We start from the raw sequence: 19,457 nt of genomic DNA on the forward strand, positions 1-19,457 counted from the left end.
CGAGGCAAATTTGGGCCGCAAAATGCAGCCGAGTTTTCTTATCAGTGTCTATTTCTTAGCCTCCATTCTCGGGCTGCGGGTTTACCCACGTCCAAGAGATATCGGGACCCCGTGCTAATTTCTAGCCTTTAGTTCGCCGACCAAGTAGCTAGCGCGGGAGCCTTCCAGCAGTGCTGCATAGCATGCAAACCATCCTGCATAGATGTCAAGCTCGTGAGGCAACAACATGAGAAGACTATTAACAATTTATTCTACGGATTCCCGAAGTAAAACTAAATACATAATCCATTCATTATCATTCCCTCGGTAAGGTGTCCAGCTAGTTACCGACCAGGATAAGTACCGGGAAAGAGTCCTTCCTAACACGGAAACGAAGGGTGGAGGACCAGCGGAGCCATGACCAACCAATTTCCGTTCCATGATCTCGCGTGGTGCATCTGTCGTTCAACCGACTTCCATCCGTAACCTCTGCGGACCGTCCTCACGGGTCAATCGACCTAGCCACGCTGCTGCAGACAATCGCATCCCGAGGGAGAGGGTGCATGAGCCTAGTTATTTTTTTCCCACGTGGATGACTGTAGGACGGCGATGCCGTTATATGCGTCTATTTGACATATTTTCCGATATACTTGATTTAACCATCTAGGTAGTAGATATGTCATCTTGCGTATTCGATTTGCTCTTATCGTGCTTTGTCAAATATGCATGCTTTCATGCAGATGCAGCCGCAAGGGATATCTATCCATGGATGAGACATTTGGACAATAGAGCCTGTTTGAAACCCGGTCTGGCGCCTGGTACTGGCCGCAAGGTCCCGTCCATAACTTTGGAAGGCTTGAAAACCTGGTTAGGTGCAAAATTTGGAAAAGCATCTAGAGCTGGTTGAGGCCAAGAACCATGAAAGTTTATACTTGGTGACGATGTTCTAGGGCGAGATGGAAAAACGCCCTCATTTGTGAATTCAGTGAAACTCTTATTATAATACCTTTGTACCCGGACGCGTATGCTAACTTCTCTTCATAATGGATGATTTTTGGTGAATGGCTAAGTGTCATGGAGAAAAGTCATCTTGGCATCGAAGTGTCACTTCGTCCGCTATTCCCGAGGTCCAAGCATGCACTAACCTTGCAAATGTACGCGTCAACGCTGCGTCGATAAGACTAAGGTAACTCCCAAGGCTGAATTTGAATATACAACAGGGTAATAGGGTAGCAGGGCTTGAAACCTTGGAAACCGTTTCATATTTCGTACCTACACATGTAGGTTCTGTCTATTTGTAGATACAAAGGGATATCAGTATCCTAGTAGTTCTTTATCGGCCCTAGAACGGCGGTGTATCTTCAAGTATCAATTCAATGCTAGTAGAATTGCTGATGGCCCGCTATCCCGAGCAATGCCGACTTCAAAAAAAACAAAAACAAATCCAGATCCAGTCCCCCGCGCGGTATATTAGACATCACACAACACCTGAAACTCCAATGCTTGCGAAACGATTGCACTGCATCCCATCACAACCCTCGTTGCGCCGTACCGCCCACCCAGACAGGTGAGTTCGTCAATATCGTCGTCAAAAAGTCAATCCATGGCGGACCCTTGCGCTAATCCCAGAAGAAATAGGTAAACGGGAGAATAAAAGACTCGCTGAATAAGGTAAGAGAATTGGAATATTCGCAGATCACCGCCTTTCGACTCGACTGAGTGCCCCCAGGATAAGGCCGATATCTTCCCGGGGCCGTTCGTCTCGTTGAGACGATGGCCGCTGCTCGTCATCACCGCCTTCAATTGCGAGGCGTTGCTGGGTGTTGAACGCGTCACGCTCTTCGAGACGCTGTGCACATGTGCGCAGGATACGAGACGAGACTGCGTCTGCGGTCGTCCTATACATCTCGATATCATGAATACCGGCCGCAAAGTTATCCAGTGTTGGCGCAAGACCAGTGGTAATGCGGGAAAGACGGGAAGAGACGGCCGATGGAGACATTGGTGTTCGGATTGTAGATGAAGATGCCTCTTCTGGTTGAGATCGGGGGTTTTGTGGAGGTTTCAATGATGCGAGTATAGATTGTTGTGAGGGGTCGAGAAGAGAGGGGTCGATCTGATAAGAGTTATGATAGGGATGTTGTTCTGATGTTGGTTGATCAGAGGGATCAGGGATCTTTAAACCGATGCGGCGCATAGGGGGTTTTAGAGAAAGTGCATTGAGAGCATGTCCCTCCTTTCGAAGCCTGTTGAATCATTTAGCCCTGATATCCCCTGTACAGAACAAGGAACTCCCTACCTTTGTATTTGCTCTTCTAGGTCCTTGATTTTTTCCGCATTTTGCACGTTCCTCGGATTCGGCTTCTTAACAACAACTGTTGGGGGGTTCACGTCTTCACGGCCAAACCAATTTGAAAGCTCCGAGTTCGTCGAGAAGTCTTTGAGTAACTCGTCTTGGATCCAACGGGCTATTTCCATGTCAGTTTTACTTTCTGCGCGGACGAATCTCGGGAGAAGTTACCTGCTAATCGCGCACTCTGATCGTCAGAGTGAGAGCCGGAGCGCTTATCTCCTAGCGCACGTGTTGCACACCAGACTAAAAGCTGTCGCATCCTGCGCGGCTCAGGAAGACCCCCGTCTGCGATGTGTTTATAGAAATCAGCCGTGCTGACCTCTCGATGAGGTAATGCTGTTCCAATTTATTAGCTTTGATTCCATGCATTCGCGAGAAAGCTCCTACCGTTAGAAGCACCCGAGTCAATCAAGTCACTGGCTCTCCGGCCCCGCAGATCCAAGCTGCTTCGCCGCCGGCCCTTGCCCGATTTATCCCCTCTCAGCTCCTTATTCCGCTGAATGACTGGAGTGTCGGCCAATGGTAGAGCAATTTTGGTACCAGCAGGTGGTGGGTCAGGAGACTTGAAACCGTTCTGTTCAGCAGGTTTAGGTTTTGAGGGTCGCCCCCTCTTGCGCTGTTTCTTAGGTTGATCTTCGAGTGGTTCACGTGTCCGTGATGAGCGTGTCGCATTCTCTTGTTGAGGTTCTTGCTCGGCGTCTGCCGCGTTCACTGCCCCCCTGGTGGTTTTCCTTGTCGGGAGTTCGGTGGATTGTCCCTTCACCGGCACCACGCCTGCACCTGCATTCTCCACGGTTCGCTTCTTCGGAGGTCGTCCTCTGCGCGGTGTTGACTTTGGAGGCGCATTTTCCACATCTGAATGAGAAACTTCGGGAACGGCTTCGAGCGATGGCCGAGACTTTTTGGTTGGTACAATAGAAAACTGAAATCCGTCTGCGTCCTCCACATAATCTGTCACAATAGAAAGGGGGGTCAATACTCGGTTCATAATACTCAAACTCCCATTGTCCGTATTGTAACACATACCAGCTTTGCGTTTACCCTCGTTCGTGAACTCCTCTAGCCCCTGTTTACTCGCGCTATTGCGTGTAGTCCGTCGTTCCCCTTTGCCTCCGCCGGCTCCACCAGACGCGGGCGCGGGACGCGATTGCGCCTGAGAAGCCGCCATTCCTATCGTCCCCAGCGGTTCGCGGCGCTTTGTTTTGGTCAAGGTAGGCGCCAGGACCGCGATGCTCATGTCAAGAGCGGTTCACGCCGGGTCGTTGGTTGGGGGTGACGTTGGGTTGAAGGATACCTCAAGAGTGTGATCCCCAGAGGCTTGAATTGCGCGTCTTTCAGACGAGTACCAATGGCCAGAATTCCTCCTGTTAAAAGCTGTCGCGACGTAGTACAGCTTGTCGCGTTGGCGCAGGTCTGAAATTGACATCCGTTGCCGGTTCAAGGAGATGCGTCTTCGGTCGGAGTTGAGCGGGACGCGTGAGATGAACCGAGTGTGAGCCGATTTGAGATCGCGCAATCTTCAGCAGCACAATGCCCGCAATGCGCAAGAAGGGTAGCTGCGGGCGGCAAGGGTAGAGAGGTTAAGGTGGGTTGGAGGGATTCGGGCACGCGGTTGTTTTGGTCGGCGTGGGGCGCTAGTCCGTTTTGGGCAGCCCCTCTTATAGTTGCATTTCACATCTACAAAGTACCAAATATTAAGTACCAAGTACCGGATTTGAGGTAATATCTACATCTATCTACTCGACTCAATTGATCTGAAAAGAGGCATTTCTTTTTTGACTTGTTTCCAATAAAATGATCGTGATGTATCATGGCAGATATGTGCGGATGCTGCTAGATGATCGCTGTGTCCAAATCTACAAACGCCAGTTCTGCAAAACATTCAATATGTCCAAAGAAGGAATGAAGAGGATGCGGACGGGAGTTGAGCCCAGCCCAGTTGATGATAAATGTAGATTAAGGTACGGCGCCGAAGGTGGCCAGACCGCTCGGAGGCGCCACGCTACCTTCAATGCGCCGCTTGGCCTCTTGCATTTCTTCCTCAGTGACGTTTTCTGCCTTCTTCGGCATATCCGGCTCATGCGGAGGCATGTTGGGGCCGTGGCCAATAGACATGCCGACTCGGATCTGTGGTCATGAGTGGTTAGCACATGGAAATGCGGAAAGGCGTAGGTTATTCTTTCTTACCAGTGTCTCTAGAGCACCTTTGGAGTTATCCACAAGGTCTCTATCAAAGTTGACCACTCCCTCCTCAAACAAGACTAGTAGCGTACTACCACCAAACTTGAAGTACCCAAGCTCTTCCGCTCGGCTGACCTTTTCGCCTGTCTTGCGAGTGATCACCGTGCTGCCAACCATCATGGCTCCCACACAGACGACCATAACGCGGCCATGTGCAACCGAGTCAATAGGAACCAGTACTCGTACATTTTCACCATAAACGTCCAGTGCAGAGCGGATAGCCATTGGGTTCACTGTATAATACTCGCCCTCAATGGTCTTAGGCTCTCCCATGACTCCGTCCACGGGAACGTGGAATCGGTGGTAATCCTGAGGCGCTAGGCGGAACACACCCAGTGCGCCATTGCGGTACCGATCCGCGTCCTCGGGGTAGGCATCGCCTAGCAATCTCTCGACAGAAAATTCTCGGCCCTTCACCCAGATGCTGGTGGCTTCATCCATTCTGTCGAAGACGACGGAGCGACAGTCGGCAGGAGACACAACAATTCTAGGTTCGTTAGGAGCAGAGCATGGGCGAGCGTCGGGCTTCAATGCACGATAAAAGAACTCGTTGAAGCTACGGAACTTCTCTATAGGCATGAGGACCTCTGACATGTCCAACTGGTGGAAATTAATAAAGTCCCGGATCTGACTGGTCGATGCCGGATCGTCGTATTTCCGTCCTTGTTTGATACTAAGGGAACGCAGAACACGGCGAACTGAGATGTGTTGCGTTAGATCACAACCTTTCTTCGGCAACATCTCAAGATAACTTACTTCTCTTCGTTTCCATGTCCTTACTCTTGAGACCCTTGTAGAGCAAGCGGATTCCGAGACGGACATAGACACTCATGCGCTCCTCATTGATTTGGCCTGTGATCCGGTCCTGGACAAGAATATTGGCGGAATTGGCCCCGAGCTTATATCCGCCGTAGGAGATTTTGGTAATGACCTTGGAGTACCATTTGCGCTGGGCCTGACTGGATGTCACAAAGCCACCCATGACGAGATTGTCGACCTGGCGCCAGTCACGGCTGGCACACGTGGCAATATGAGTGATGATATCTGCATCCGATCGTTTTCCGAGGCGAGGCTGGTGACACAGGGGGCATTCCCGGATTTCTACAACGTGTTCTTCTCCCCTTTCATCTCCAAGGTCATCGGGTCGTAGTTCGTCATCGTTCGAACTGGGCTGTTCGTCGCTAGAGATTGTTGGAACAGCTGTGTCGCGCGGGTCAGTATTGGATGGTAAGACGGTGCTGGATTCTAAAGCGAGCTCATCGCTGCTGCTGGATGGCTCCTCACTTTCTTGGCTTCCAACTGACGATGTAAGTCCAGGTCTTCCGGGAAGGGGTGGTAAAACGGAATTCCGCTTTTGCAAGATTCGTAGGGTGTCTTCCAGACAGATCACAGCCTGGTCAAAAGTCAAGTCGGCAGTGTCGCTGGGCTCGTTTTCGGCCCCGAATCGGTGGAAAAAGCTATCGATGGTCGATTCCTTCAGAGTGGATCCAAGGGTGTCGAGCATCGTAGTCATCTCAACCTTGTCGATGCGGCCGCTGTCATCCGCGTCATATTGTTTCAGCATGAGTCTCCAGAACTGCTGTCGGAGTGCGCTGTATGGTAGATACTTTGCTCTGATATGCAGCTCGGGGGTATGCTTGTCTTCCCATCTATCTCGGTTCTTGAGGGTCAGAGGGATCAGATATGGCCGGAATCCTTCCTCGTCTGTCGGGGGAGGGGGATCGCTAGAGTCAATGGGGAGCGTTGCAGGAATCTGAATGGTGGAGCTGCTATCCAGATTCAAGCTCGGTTCTTCCGGAACAGATGTGGGAGGAGCCTTGGAAGGTATCGATAACATGGACTGGCTGGAGACCGAATTCCCTGAGTTACGCGTCTTCAATGCAGGCCGGCCCATCTTGGAAAGACTCTTAGAGGATGGTGACGGGCTAACGGCAAATCCAGATGAAGTTTTAGGAATGGGGCTCGGTTCATCAGACTCAACAAAGTGATACAAACCAGACTCAGGATCTGCCTCTGGGGCCGTCTGGATGAGTTTCTGCAGAAGGAAATTGGCAGAGGCGACAAAATCATTGCCCGAGAACTTGTCTCGATCCATCACGGTGAAACTGATGGTGTAGGTCTGTTCATGTTTCATGACTTGGAAAACCATCTTCTCGTGGTAGACTGGGTTCAGGTTGTGGCGCACAACGGGTGTTCTGAGCGTCTTTCTCCCAAGAGATGTAACGACGAAGGGGTCCATGTCGAACGACGTTCGTGTCACTGAGTATTCAGGTCAATCGCCTGTGCTCAATATGGATGGAGATCCACTTACCATTCCTTTCCGGAGGAAGATCAGTCACCCGGATGATTTCTATGAATACAATACCTTGGACACCACTTCCCGAGCCTGAGAATTGATACGCCCTGGCAGCCAAGGACTTGCGTCTCAAACGAGCCAGCCGGAGGCGCCTTCGGCGCTTTTCAACGATCTCCGGTTTCGACAGATCATCCGTCTCATCGGAAGTCTCCTGATCGTCCAGATCGTCAAGGTCATCGGCAGTGGGAATCTGGTCAAGCTGATCATCCTCCTCACTGGTGCTCACCAGGCCTCTAAATTTGCGATATGTGTCCGAAGGTGTTGCGGCAATATTTGCGGAGTCGACGAGCGAGAATTGCAAGAGGATTTCTCCTGAGACGTTGCCGTCCTTCTTCTTCTTCTTCTTCCGGCTCGAACGTTGCGATATTCGTTTTGATTTGAGGGTGTACCATTTGGGCTTTATCCGGTTAGCCATGTTTGAGGCCATTTGCTTCCCAACCGGGGTTTAATTCTTCACTGACCTCTTGGCTGATTTGCCCCTCTTCAAAGATGTCTTCTAGTGCAATGTCGAACTCGCCCAGATAGTCCTTGCCGAACCGATCATGATCCCAGCAAATACATTCTAAAAGCGGTACGCCCACCACGGGCATCTCGAACGACACGTTCCATTCCGGGTTCAGGGTCTTCGTTATCGTCGGCGTTGATTGCCTTGCGTCTCCTAATGTCACCACTAGATACTGTATGCACGCATTAGCACGTTGAACGTCCCGTGGAAGCCCTTGTTGGTGGCTGCTTACCGGATCACTTGTCCCACCTCGATCCTTGGCCGCAAGATTTCGTCCCTACGCGAACCGTGAGCTCAAATTAGCCGGTGAGTTCGGAGGGTGGGGGCGGAGCGTAGGCTCGCTTACCTTGATCACGGACACTTTGATTAGGAGAGGCCTGGTTTCCACGGAGCGCATCGGACTAGTACTCCTGCTCTGTCCGGGGGTAGAGCTCGAGCTTCGGACCGACAAGTGTGAGCTGAGCCTCTGTGGGAGCGGTAGGCGGACCATGGCGGATAAGTAGGCAGCAGCGGAAGTGCCGAAGAGACGCGGGAGACGCAGAAGAGAAGAAACTGAGAGGGAGACAGGATCAATCGGGCGTTCTGGCCCCGTTCGGACAGTCCCTGAAAGGTGTGGCTCGAGTCGAGTCCCCAAGTTGCGCGATCTGCGATCTGCTCGGGTCGATCCCAGCACGAACCCAAGACCAGTGCCAACCACAGGTACCAAACGAAGCTGAGCACTTGGGATTAGGTCGAATTGCAAGGCAATTGAGATGGATTAGGATAATCGGGGATGGAAGAAGCCAGATATACAAGGAGAGGCTCGAGAGCGACTGAGAGAAGGGGAAAGAAGTGGGTGCGAGAAACAATAGCAATTGATGTTCTCCCACACGACGTCAAATTGAGGGTTGATCCACTTCTCCACCTGCCTTGTTGTGCACCGCCATTTCATGGGATCTGAGGTATTTACTTCTGACCGGGTTTGCCTGGATTCTCCATGTCTAGAACAATTCCTAGGGGATATTCTATGTTATTCGATCACGTCAAGCGTACTCAAAATGCAAGGGATCCACTCGCCACGGAATGCACTGCAATAACTACCCCGCATCCTCAACGCTTTCATAGTCTACGGTTGGAATCGGAATGGAGTAATTGCTGATATGTGATCTACGAAGACTTGGAATAGCCTTAACTAGTCACTCTAGTCCTGGCGTCGATCCACGCGGCCCCAGACCTCGTCGGCATTGGCCTTGCCCTTGGTTTCCGGCACCCACCAGTAGATGAAGCAGCCTAGAAGCCCCGCCATGATCGCAAAAATCCAGTAGACCTTTCCATGACCACCGAGAGAGTCATTAAGCACGGGGAAGAACTGGGCCACGATAAATGTCGCCGTCCAGTTGGCCGCCAGTGCACAGCTTTGCGCTGCCCCAACCGCCTCGGGTCCCACAAGCTCGGACGCCAGGATAAAGGGAACGGGGCCCAGTCCCACAGCAAAACAAGCGACGAACAGTAGTGCAGCGATTGCGGATGCGATCTTCAGATCAAACTGCATCCCTAAGGCCAGAAGTATGGAGCTGCAGCCCATGCCTCCGATACTAAGCAGTAGGCAGGTCTTCCGGCCGATACGATCGGGCAAAGGCGAACATGCCAGAGTAATGACAAGATTGATTGCCGAGATGCCCACGGTGAGAAGTGAGGCAGTGGTTGGTAGAATGCTCTGCAGCAGGGAAACACTGTACATAATGATGCTGTTGACTCCAGTAAATTGCTGGGCAATCATCACACCCACAACAGCGATGATGGCGGGCAGGTAGTACGGATCCCGAATAGCCTGCGTGATTGTGACGGACTGTTTGGGAATCTGGTTGCCTGTCGGAGCAAGAAGAGACTCTTCTTCTCCTGATGCAGGACCTGCGCCCGAGTTTCTCCAGATTTCGATCTCCGGGCCGATGTCTGCATCTCGGCCACGGATTCGCTGGAGAACCTTGCGAGCCTGGCTCACTTGATGATTATCAATGAGCCATGCTGGGCTCTCAGGCACCATGAGCAGCCCCAGGAGCTCCAGTGCTCCAATAATGCCAGCCACGGCAAGAATAATCCGCCATAGACTGTCACGACTCCAGAAGTACCCCAGTGTCTGAGACAACAATATACCCACATTGGTCATGACCTGTGTAAAGGCACCGAAAAAGCCGCGCGACTCCGGAGGCGAGATTTCCGAGACATAGATAGGACCAACTACAATAGCTGCGCCTGATCCCACTCCCGAGAGGAATCTGCCTAGGGCCAGGAGCGGAATGGCCGGTGCCAGGGTCTCAGCCACGGGTCCTAGGATGAAAAAGATTGTTGTTGCTCGTAGCGCAAGGCGGCGTCCATATTTGGTTGACACGGGCCCTGCCAGCAAAGCCCCAACTAGTCCACCAAGTGTATAGATCGAGGAGACCAGACCGAATTGTGAAGGTGTCATAGGGAGACATTGCGGCAAGCCATAGGGAGAAGCCGAATGTATGGATTTCTTTTCACATGTCACGACCGCCTGGGGGGCATTGAGCTCAGCCTATTCATGAGAGTCAGTGGGAGTTGGACCTTGGGGACTCATTGCTTACCAGATGGTAACCAAATTGCAGAGGGCCTAGGGTCGTGACAAACACGAGATAGATCAGGTATGGCGTGACCCTGGATTGAGTTGTATCACCCGCCATGATGCTAATCAAAGGGTCATTTAAAATGAGTTGGAGGTTGGAGATTAAAGGGAGAGTAAAGAAGATGACGTTGAGCTCCCAAATGTCACGGTGATAATAGCGATAAGCGCCCGAACTTGGCGGAACTGCGACAAAACACCCGTGAACTGCTTCATCTCTAGCCGATCCCCCCTCACTATCTCCAATCCCTCCATTCCTCTCATTCGCCTCGAAACAACCGGGCCGCTTTCTCCGCCATCCACTGACAAGCCACCGAGACTCCGCATTTTCCTTCTCCGAACCACTCCAAACGGGTGGAGAGCCCCCTTCCTCCCCACGAGACCGAGATCCCGATGGACCGAACGATCCAATGAGCCTGACAAACCCGCCTTCCTCCGGTTCGATCTCTGCTCGAGCCAGAACCAGTCTGAAGCGGAACCTGCAGTCCTTCGATGGTAAATACTTAATTCTTGGTTACTGTGTTGCTTGCTCTCTTTGCTAGCGTGAGCTTGTCTTCTCTTTTCACTATGTTTGGGAAAGGTTTCCCTCTTCTAAATACTGCTGGAGGCTTCTATCCTCGGGGTAATTTGTCCCCTTGACTCTACGGTGGCTGGCCTGCATCTCTGGTTTTGCGATCTTCATCTGCGTGGTTCTTATGATTCTCCTCAAAGACGCTTGTATCCTTGAATTGATGTTTCCTGGCAACACCGCTATTTGTCGCAAGTGCTGACGCTTCATACTGTTAAAGAGACGATTGACTCCCGAAGGACCACCGGGTATACCAGCAAAGTCCGAGTCCGAGACCGATATCACATTGTGGGGTTCATTAGCAGCGGTACCTACGGACGAGTATACAAAGCGATTGGCAAAAATGGCCATAAAGGCGAGTTTGCGATCAAGAAGTACAATTTCCAATCGTCCTACCGAGTGATGCCAGCTCTGACTAGTCACCAGGTTCAAGCCGGACAAGGAAGGCGAGTCCATCCAGTATACCGGCCTATCGCAATCGGCGATCCGAGAGATGGCTCTCTGTACCGAGCTGTCGCATGCCAACGTCGTCCAGCTTGAGGAGATTATCCTAGAAGACAAATGTATCTTCATGGTGTTCGAATACACGGAACACGACCTACTCCAAATTATTCACCACCACACACAGCCCCAAAGACACGCCATACCCGCTAAGATGGTCCGGTCAATCTTATTCCAATTACTGAACGGGTTACTCTATTTACACACAAATTGGGTCTTACATCGTGATCTCAAGCCAGCCAACATCCTGGTCACCTCAAGCGGTGCTATTCGAATCGGTGACTTAGGTCTGGCGCGTCTCTTCTACAAACCACTCAACTCCTTGTTCACTGGAGACAAAGTTGTTGTTACCATATGGTATCGAGCCCCGGAGCTTCTTCTGGGCAGCCGTCACTATACCCCCGCTGTTGATATGTGGGCAGTAGGATGCATCTTCGCGGAGCTTCTCTCTCTCCGACCCATTTTTAAAGGCGAGGAAGCTAAAATGGACAGCAAAAAGACAGTCCCTTTCCAACGCAATCAAATGATGAAGATCGTCGAGATTCTCGGGCTTCCCCGCAAGGAAACCTGGCCAGGTCTCGCCTCTATGCCGGAATACACACAGTTGCAGTCTCTGGTCCTCCACAGGCAGCCTGCTCACTTCCACCGAGGCCCAAATCTCGAAGGGTGGTATCAAAGCTGTTTGAAGAATGGCGGCTACTCGGCTACTTCAAGTGCCGGTACACCCGGTGCCGACGGGTTTGATCTGATTTCCCGTATGCTGGAATATGATCCGACGAAGCGAATAACTGCTGAAGAAGCTTTGGAGCACCCCTACTTTACGAACGGAGGATCCGTCAGCGCAAACTGCTTTGAAGGCATCGAAAGCAAATACCCGCATCGCCGGGTAACACAGGATGACAATGATATGCGCACGGGTAGTCTGCCCGGCACCAAGCGCAGTGGCCTGCCAGATGACTCTTTATTGAGAACGGCGAAGCGACTCAAAGAATGATCTTTATTTTGCTGTATAGACATGATTCATCTTTTCTTGTAATTGGAAGTGCATAGACCAGGCTTGGGGTTATCTACATAGCATTTTTGTTTTATTTGGCTTCGGCGTTGACCAAGGGTCTCGGTTCCTACAGATACCTCAATGAATGTACACTTGGTTTCATTCCGTGAATTCATTTCCTGCAGTACCATAATGCGCCTAATCCTGAAGCCAATCCGTTAGATTTCGTCCCTCCGATCCCTTCCCATGAGCACCTTTATTCCCTTTTGCTGCGCTGGCACATTGAAAAATACAAATCTCCTGCAATCTTCGCGTTTAGAAACCTAGAAGCCTCGAGTGAGTCAATAGAATTAGTTGCCATGGGAGAACTTTTCACATACCGCTCTGCTCGCGTCGGCCGTCACCGGTATCGCCGTCACCATCGGTGCCTCGTCCTCCCACCGCCTCTGCTTGACCAGCGGCGTCTTTGATACCCTGCTCATCACCGCGCAGCTTCTCAAAGTAGCCCTTGATATCATCTGCGCTAACAGCCTGGCCACTTTCAGCAAACGGCTTGAGAAAGTCTTTAACCTTATCGCGGAGATGGTTGTAAATCATGGCACCCTCGATGGCACGCACGCGATCGACATTGCTTAGGGCTGCTTCACCGCGCTCCAAGAGACTGCCTGTGCCGGTGCTTGCAGCGGCATTGTCCTCGCCATCGTCAGATAGAGGAGGTTCATATGTATCCTCTTCTTCACGAAGTTGCGGATACGGCGCTAGCTTAGGGAAGCACTCTGCACATCGGCAGAGATGGTCGTAAAAATCATGTTCCACGAACAGTGAAAATGACCCTACCGGACCGGGGGTGGGAAGAGAGGTATGTTTGGGTTGGGCGGTGTCGGTCTTCCGTGTATCAGCCTTGAGAGCTTCTGTCGTGTCTTCGGGTTTCGTTGATGGTTCCTCTTTGATAGGAGCTGACGTCGATGTTTGCGACTCATCCCTGGTGCGCTTTGCAGTGGTCTCATGGGATACTACGTCATCCTCTGCCTTCCGTTTCTTCGAGCGATCGGTCTGTTCATCAGACGTCTTCACGGCAGAAGGCTCCCTCATTACACCATGCTGATACACCGGGGGAAGGAATCCGGGAGTACCCGCATACGGCTTCAGCCACGGATTGGAGTCCAAGCACTTGAAGCAGATAAGCTGCCAGAAATCATCCTCAGCGGGGAATCCAGGAGGCAGTGGAGTTTCATCATCATCGTCTACCGGCTGGGCGTGAGCGTTTACCGGCGCGACAATGTCGTCGGAAGGCGCTTGCTTCTCGCTCACTTCGCTCTTATGCCAGTCTCGGGGAAGACCGATAAGGCATTCAGGGTGCCACCAGTCCTCACCACAACCACCAGTCTCGACCGTGCCGAGGCCGAGGCATTGGAACATTGTTCCTTTCTCTTCGTGCGCATCATACTGTTCACCGCAACCGCAGAACTGATTGCGGAAGTTGTGGTTGTACTTGTTTCCAGGAGCGGCCTCTTGTGACCGGACAATCTTTCGACCAGTCTTCGGATCCTCGCGCAAAGTGCATGGCGATGGCAAGCGAGTAGTACCGCAGTCACAAACAAAATTCCGTTTATTGAACAGCTCTACTAGTTCGTGCTCGCTGTGGCAGGAAATTTGACAGGAATAACAAACGGCAGCGGGAGTGTAGGGGTCGTTAGGCTTCGAAGGAGGAGGGTTGCACGTTAGGCAGGCGAATAGATTCTGTCGTAATGGACCTAGAGCATACGTGCATGAATCGAAGGACTAAGGAAGCGTTAGTGTCGCGTGCGATTTCTTTGCGTTCAGAATACGCTCACGTATGGAAGGGCTTCGCGTGCATCAGCTTCAAGTCGAATCTGCGACTCAATAAATCTTTTTTGTGTTAGATTGGATATGCGCGTGTCTTTGTCGCAAGCATAGGAGAACAAGCATAGAAGGGAGCGCGTACTCTTTTGCTGTCTGAGAGTTTTGAGATCCGAGACTTTCGCGTCGTACGAGGTTGGCAGTGTCGTGGCCATCAGTTTCATGTAGTGTATCCATTGTAGATATCTTTACAATGTAGCTGTATGTGGAAGTGTGTCGATATCGTGACGACAGTCTGGAGGATGAGCGGGTCGTTGCTGCAATATGCGGCGAGTCCAGTGTTTGGGCTGTTTGCAACGGCGCTTATTTGCTGCCAGAACGATGCGAAATTAATCGCGGCGACTTTCACGACATAGTCCGCGTCGAACAATGTAGCTATCGCAAATTTCGATAATTTGCTCTCGCATCTAACAAGCCAAAGTGTAAAGCATCGTTAGAGCGCGAAAGTCACATGACTTCCCAACCGGAGTTAATTGAAACGAGACGCGTATCAGCGGACCCCTCGTCGTGAATAAAGTGTTATTTCCTATACGCTATTAGGACCTCTCTAGTTTCATTACTGTAGACAGCCAAGAGCCCACAGAGTCTTACAGGGAGATCATGAGGAATTTGATGTTGGCCGAGGGAGAATGTGGTCATGTACACTGATAGATCACAGAATGCGTTAGTGATACCAAGCTGATAGCTACATGTAGGTATACAAGAGTCAATATTTACCTTAGTTGATCACCAACAGTAGCGTGACGAAGGACCACGCCGAAGAGAGCAGTGCTTTGGATTATGAGAGACGCAGACGGTGTCACACTACTTTCCAGATAATAACCTATGTAACCCACATCTGAGGCCATTGAGATCCTTAGTGACTGACTTGCTAGACGTAATATTTACATCATCTTCCAACGAGTCATTTAAATGTCTCATGTGCTTTCTAAAGCGGGTCGACCGCGTGAAGGACGACACTACTGAGATAACACAAGTCAATAAGTATTCATATACGACTTACGAAGCTAGCGGCGAACATTGGGATAGATAAGAACTAAATTGATGACTACTACTAAAAAACTTTGCGTCGGTGTAGTAGTAGTAGTAGTAGTAGTAGTAGTAGTAGTAGTAGTAGTAGTAGTAGTAGTAGTAGTAGTAGTAGTAGTAGTAGTAGTAGTAGTAGTAGTAGTAGTAGTAGTAGTAGTATAGATTTCTTTAACCCGGTAAAGCTCGCTTTAATTCCACGCAAAAATTTGCATGTCTTTACGATAGTATTGCCCTGAATGACACTTGCGTCTTCCCTTTAAAACTTAATTGCGCCTAGGACTTAGCGATAACATTAGACTGGGCAAACAATTTTTGCCTAAATTACAATCTCAGCAAGGCGGATTGGGCTCTCTTTAGATATCTTAATATCAAAGGCCTAAAATACTTACTGCGCAGAAGAAAGTATTAATCGGACTCAGTAGTCGGTCTGTATCAAATCAGGTGCTATTGATGTGGCTTTTGGCCTAGGCATGGTTTGGTATCATCGCTTAGCGATAATCGAGACTAAGTAGGGCTTGCGTAACGCCGAGAGGCTCTCACTAGTCCCTCTTATTCGAAAATGACAAAGTTCACTTCACAAACTAAATTTATCACATGACTTGGCTGACTCAATTAGCTAAATTGAAACGCGTCACGCGTCACGCGACGCGTCCGTGTCCAGTTTTAACTCCTTCACTCCTTAAACACGCCTTTGGCGCATTCGACGAAAGTAGGCAATTCCCCATACCATTATTGTTTTTCCTCATTCCAAATTTCTCAATCAGTCCCATTTTTGAAGATTGAGCCACAAACACATACGCACGCACACACACACACATAGCATGGAGTGAGTATTAAAAGGGTCAACAGCAGTTTTTTCAGCACGGCTAATGCAATGCAGTCCCCTCCGACCGAGCGACTCGGCCGCAAATCGCGGCCCGAGAGGCAACACTCGAAAGCGCGAAAGAGAGGAGGATATGTCTTCACCAGCGCCGTTGCCTCCTTCCAGTCGTATGTGGAGCCCCTCCCCCTGGCAGAATCTGCATGGGCACAGACTGACAAAATGAACAGCGATGGCCCTGGCCTCATCCCCGCCTGCGCTGCCATTCGACGATGATGAAGATGATGACGAAGAGGCCGAGCTTGTTCCTGATATTGACGACGTGGATGAATTGGCCGAGGATGAGGATGGGATCGATCTGTTCGGCGATAACTTCGAGCGAGATTATCATGATGCCGCACAGGATCAGTACCAGAATGAAGCGTATATTGACGATGACGGCGATCATGATGAACTCGATGCCGCTTCCCGTCGGCAACTAGATTCTCGTCTGAACAAGAGAGATCGGGAACTTCAGCGCCGGCGCCGCATGCCCGCCGCTTTCCTGCAGGATGACGATGATGTTGAGATGGATCTGTCGCGCCAACCCCGACGCCGTCGTCACCACTACGATGAAGACCGTGAGGATATCGACATGGCAGATGAGGGTATGGAAGAATTGTCCCTTGAGGAATTGGCAGATGTGAAGGCTGCCAACATCACCGATTGGGTCACTCAGCCTCAGGTTCTCCGCTCCATTTACCGTGAATTCAAGGCCTTCCTCACAGAGTTCATTGACCCCAGTGGCCAGTCCGTGTATGGAAACCGCATCAAGACCCTTGGTGAGGTCAACTCTGCTTCGCTGGAAGTGTCTTATGCCCATTTGAGTGAGACCAAGGCCGCTCTCTCTTACTTCCTCGCCAACGAGCCTACCGAAGTTTTGAAGGTCTTCGATCAAGTCGCCCTCGATGTCACTCTCTTCCACTACCCGCAGTACCATGATATTCACAACGAGATCCACGTGCGCATCACAGATGTGCCTATCATCTACACCCTCCGCCAGCTGCGTCAGTCTCACTTGAACTGTTTGGTACGTGTCAGCGGTGTCGTCACTCGCCGCAGCGGTGTCTTCCCGCAACTGAAGTATGTGATGTTCCTCTGCCAGAAGTGTGGAATCACTCTGGGTCCCTTCCAGCAAGAAGCTAGCCAGGAGGTGAAGATCTCGTTCTGCCAGAACTGCCAGTCCCGTGGTCCCTTCACCGTCAATTCGGAGAAAACTGTCTACCGCAACTACCAGAAGCTGACTCTGCAAGAGTCTCCTGGATCCGTTCCAGCCGGTCGTCTGCCTCGTCAGCGTGAGGTCGTCCTTCTGGCCGACCTGATTGACCTGGCCAAGCCGGGCGATGAAATCGAAATTACTGGTATTTACCGCAACAGCTACGACGCGCAGCTGAACAACAAGAACGGATTCCCCGTATTTGCTACCATCATCGAGGCCAACCATGTCGTGAAGTCTCACGATCAGCTTGCCGGTTTCAACTTGACTGAAGAGGATGAGCGTGAGATCCGGGCTCTGTCTCGTGAGCCCGATATTGTGGATAGAATTGTCCGCTCCATGGCACCCAGTATCTATGGCCACTACGACGTCAAGACTGCCGTCGCGCTTTCGCTCTTCGGCGGTGTCAGCAAGCAGGCGCAGGGCAAGATGTCGATCCGTGGTGACATTAATGTCCTTCTTCTGGGTGACCCTGGTACTGCCAAGTCGCAGATTCTCAAGTACGTTGAGAAGACTGCTCACCGTGCCGTCTTCGCCACCGGTCAGGGTGCTAGTGCCGTCGGTTTGACGGCCAGTGTTCGCCGTGATCCACTGACCAGCGAATGGACGTTGGAAGGTGGTGCGCTGGTGTTGGCTGATCGTGGTACTTGTCTCATTGATGAGTTCGATAAGATGAACGACCAGGACCGTACATCCATTCACGAAGCCATGGAACAACAAACCATTTCTATTTCCAAGGCTGGTATCGTGACTACCCTTCAGGCTCGCTGTGCTGTCGTCGCCGCCGCCAACCCTACAGGTGGTCGCTACAACAGTACCAAGCCCTTCTCCGAGAACGTCGAACTGACCGAGCCTATCCTGTCTCGTTTCGACATTCTCTGCGTGGTGCGTGATCTGGTTGAGCCCACCGAGGATGAGCGTCTGGCCAACTTCGTGATCGAGTCCCACCACCGTGCCAACCCGCTCCGCCCTCTGCGAAATGAGAACGGTGATATGGTCGATAATGACGGCCAACTCATTGATGCAGACGGTTACCGCATCGACAAGGAGGGTCGCCGGATGCCCCCATCTCAGGAGGAAATCGCTCGACGTGCGGCTGAGCAGAAGCAGGCCGAGGAGGAGAAGGAGGGTGAGATCCCTCAGGAGCTGCTACGGAAGTACATTCTCTACGCCCGCGAGCACTGCCACCCGAAGCTCTACCAGATCGACCAGGACAAGGTCGCCCGTCTCTTCGCAGACATGCGCCGCGAGTCCCTGGCCACTGGTGCCTACCCCATAACGGTATGTCTTTCTTTGTTTGATTATGTTTGTCGCCTTACTCATATTACAATAGGTCCGTCACTTGGAGGCCATCATGCGTATTGCTGAATCTTTCTGCAAGATGCGTCTGTCCGAGTACTGCTCTGCTCAGGACATCGACCGCGCCATCGCCGTGACAGTGGAGTCCTTCATCGGCAGCCAGAAGGTCAGCGCCAAGAAGGCGCTTTCCCGTGCATTTGCCAAGTATGTTATACTTTTCATCTCGAGAGAGACGTCCGTGCTAATATCCCCGTCAAGGTACACACTCTCCAGGCCCAAGCCGCAGTCCAAGCGCCGTGCTGGCGTTGCCCAACCCAACCTGCGGGTACCCCGGAATGTATCCGCGGTACGGTAGACATTTTCAAGCCAAGGTAACGGTTTCTTTTGAGTAAAATACCTTTTTTTTTTTTTTGCATCCGGGGTGATGGCGTTATTTTAGATGCTACTGCGAGGGCTTCGCTGGTTGGTCCATGATTTAATGAATGAACATGATATTTCTTAATCCTATCAACACCTTAGAAATCCCCTTAGTCCATGCATCGTAACTCCATTACAGATTGTCCAAGTCACCGATCAAGCGAAAAAGTTCTGCCGTCAACGCCGGCATCGCCTGGTCCATCGTCCACTTGAGTCGCCCCAACAATCAACAACTGATCTCCAACCCACACATAACCATCTATAGGTGCAGGCGTTCGCTGCGTAGCTGGACAGGTACGAGAAGCACAAATCAAACCATTGGTCGAACTTCATGACTCGGCACTGGCAAAGACGCTGCCCATATGGTGATACCTCAAAGATGATAGGAAGCCGCTGGCGTGATATCAATCTTCTTGCAAGGGTCGAAGAATTCAGCTCTTCTGGTCGTTTGCGGAAGTTTCTGTTCTACTGGAGCCCGCTGTAAGGGCCAGGATACGTGCTGCCTAGTGCTCGATGGATATAACCGGGGCCGTCATTTGGATTGGGTTGCGAGAAAAGAGGTATTTTATATCATTGGTATAGACTGTCGGGATATGAGTTTACTAGTATGAATTTGACGGTGGTCGTCGAACTTATCTA

At 51.2% G+C, this 19,457-nt stretch overlaps 6 protein-coding genes across 6 annotated transcripts; 2 read left to right on the forward strand and 4 right to left on the reverse strand.

Moving 5' to 3' along the window:
* Positions 1-1,675: 1,675 nt before the first annotated feature.
* N7443_008087 (Mis12-Mtw1 family protein) lies at positions 1,676-3,569 on the reverse strand (the record flags this gene model as incomplete). The annotated part of the gene is made up of 4 exons (XM_056888143.1): positions 1,676-2,225; positions 2,279-2,447; positions 2,501-2,668; positions 2,720-3,569. The coding sequence occupies 4 exons, from the start codon at positions 3,567-3,569 to the stop codon at positions 1,676-1,678; spliced, it is 1,737 nt and encodes a 578-aa protein (XP_056739834.1).
* A 719-nt stretch (positions 3,570-4,288) lies between these two features.
* On the reverse strand, positions 4,289-7,924 carry N7443_008088 (putative phosphatidylserine decarboxylase Psd2; the record flags this gene model as incomplete). The annotated part of the gene is made up of 7 exons (XM_056888144.1): positions 4,289-4,459; positions 4,520-5,271; positions 5,330-6,832; positions 6,885-7,326; positions 7,391-7,606; positions 7,667-7,711; positions 7,781-7,924. The coding sequence occupies 7 exons, from the start codon at positions 7,922-7,924 to the stop codon at positions 4,289-4,291; spliced, it is 3,273 nt and encodes a 1,090-aa protein (XP_056739835.1).
* Positions 7,925-8,614: 690 nt separating this feature from the next.
* On the reverse strand, positions 8,615-10,270 carry N7443_008089 (putative MFS glucose transporter; the record flags this gene model as incomplete). Its single annotated transcript, XM_056888145.1, has 3 exons — positions 8,615-9,970; positions 10,020-10,119; positions 10,185-10,270. The coding sequence occupies 3 exons, from the start codon at positions 10,268-10,270 to the stop codon at positions 8,615-8,617; spliced, it is 1,542 nt and encodes a 513-aa protein (XP_056739836.1).
* Positions 10,271-10,464: 194 nt separating this feature from the next.
* Positions 10,465-12,117, forward strand: ssn3 (cyclin-dependent serine/threonine protein kinase SSN3; the record flags this gene model as incomplete). The annotated part of the gene is made up of 3 exons (XM_056888146.1): positions 10,465-10,549; positions 10,843-10,996; positions 11,049-12,117. The coding sequence occupies 3 exons, from the start codon at positions 10,465-10,467 to the stop codon at positions 12,115-12,117; spliced, it is 1,308 nt and encodes a 435-aa protein (XP_056739837.1).
* Positions 12,118-12,489: 372 nt separating this feature from the next.
* N7443_008091 (putative metaphase-anaphase transition protein (Mlo2)) lies at positions 12,490-14,175 on the reverse strand (the record flags this gene model as incomplete). The annotated part of the gene is made up of 3 exons (XM_056888147.1): positions 12,490-13,899; positions 13,953-14,007; positions 14,084-14,175. The coding sequence occupies 3 exons, from the start codon at positions 14,173-14,175 to the stop codon at positions 12,490-12,492; spliced, it is 1,557 nt and encodes a 518-aa protein (XP_056739838.1).
* A 1,673-nt stretch (positions 14,176-15,848) lies between these two features.
* On the forward strand, positions 15,849-18,756 carry N7443_008092 (MCM DNA helicase complex subunit MCM2; the record flags this gene model as incomplete). Its single annotated transcript, XM_056888148.1, has 5 exons — positions 15,849-15,853; positions 15,908-16,017; positions 16,078-18,383; positions 18,436-18,605; positions 18,660-18,756. The coding sequence occupies 5 exons, from the start codon at positions 15,849-15,851 to the stop codon at positions 18,754-18,756; spliced, it is 2,688 nt and encodes an 895-aa protein (XP_056739839.1).
* Positions 18,757-19,457: the final 701 nt, after the last annotated feature.

This window comes from Penicillium atrosanguineum, assembly GCF_028827265.1.
Source record: "Penicillium atrosanguineum strain IBT 20685 chromosome Unknown utg000006l_segment0_segment0, whole genome shotgun sequence".
NCBI classification, from domain to species: domain Eukaryota; kingdom Fungi; phylum Ascomycota; class Eurotiomycetes; order Eurotiales; family Aspergillaceae; genus Penicillium; species Penicillium atrosanguineum.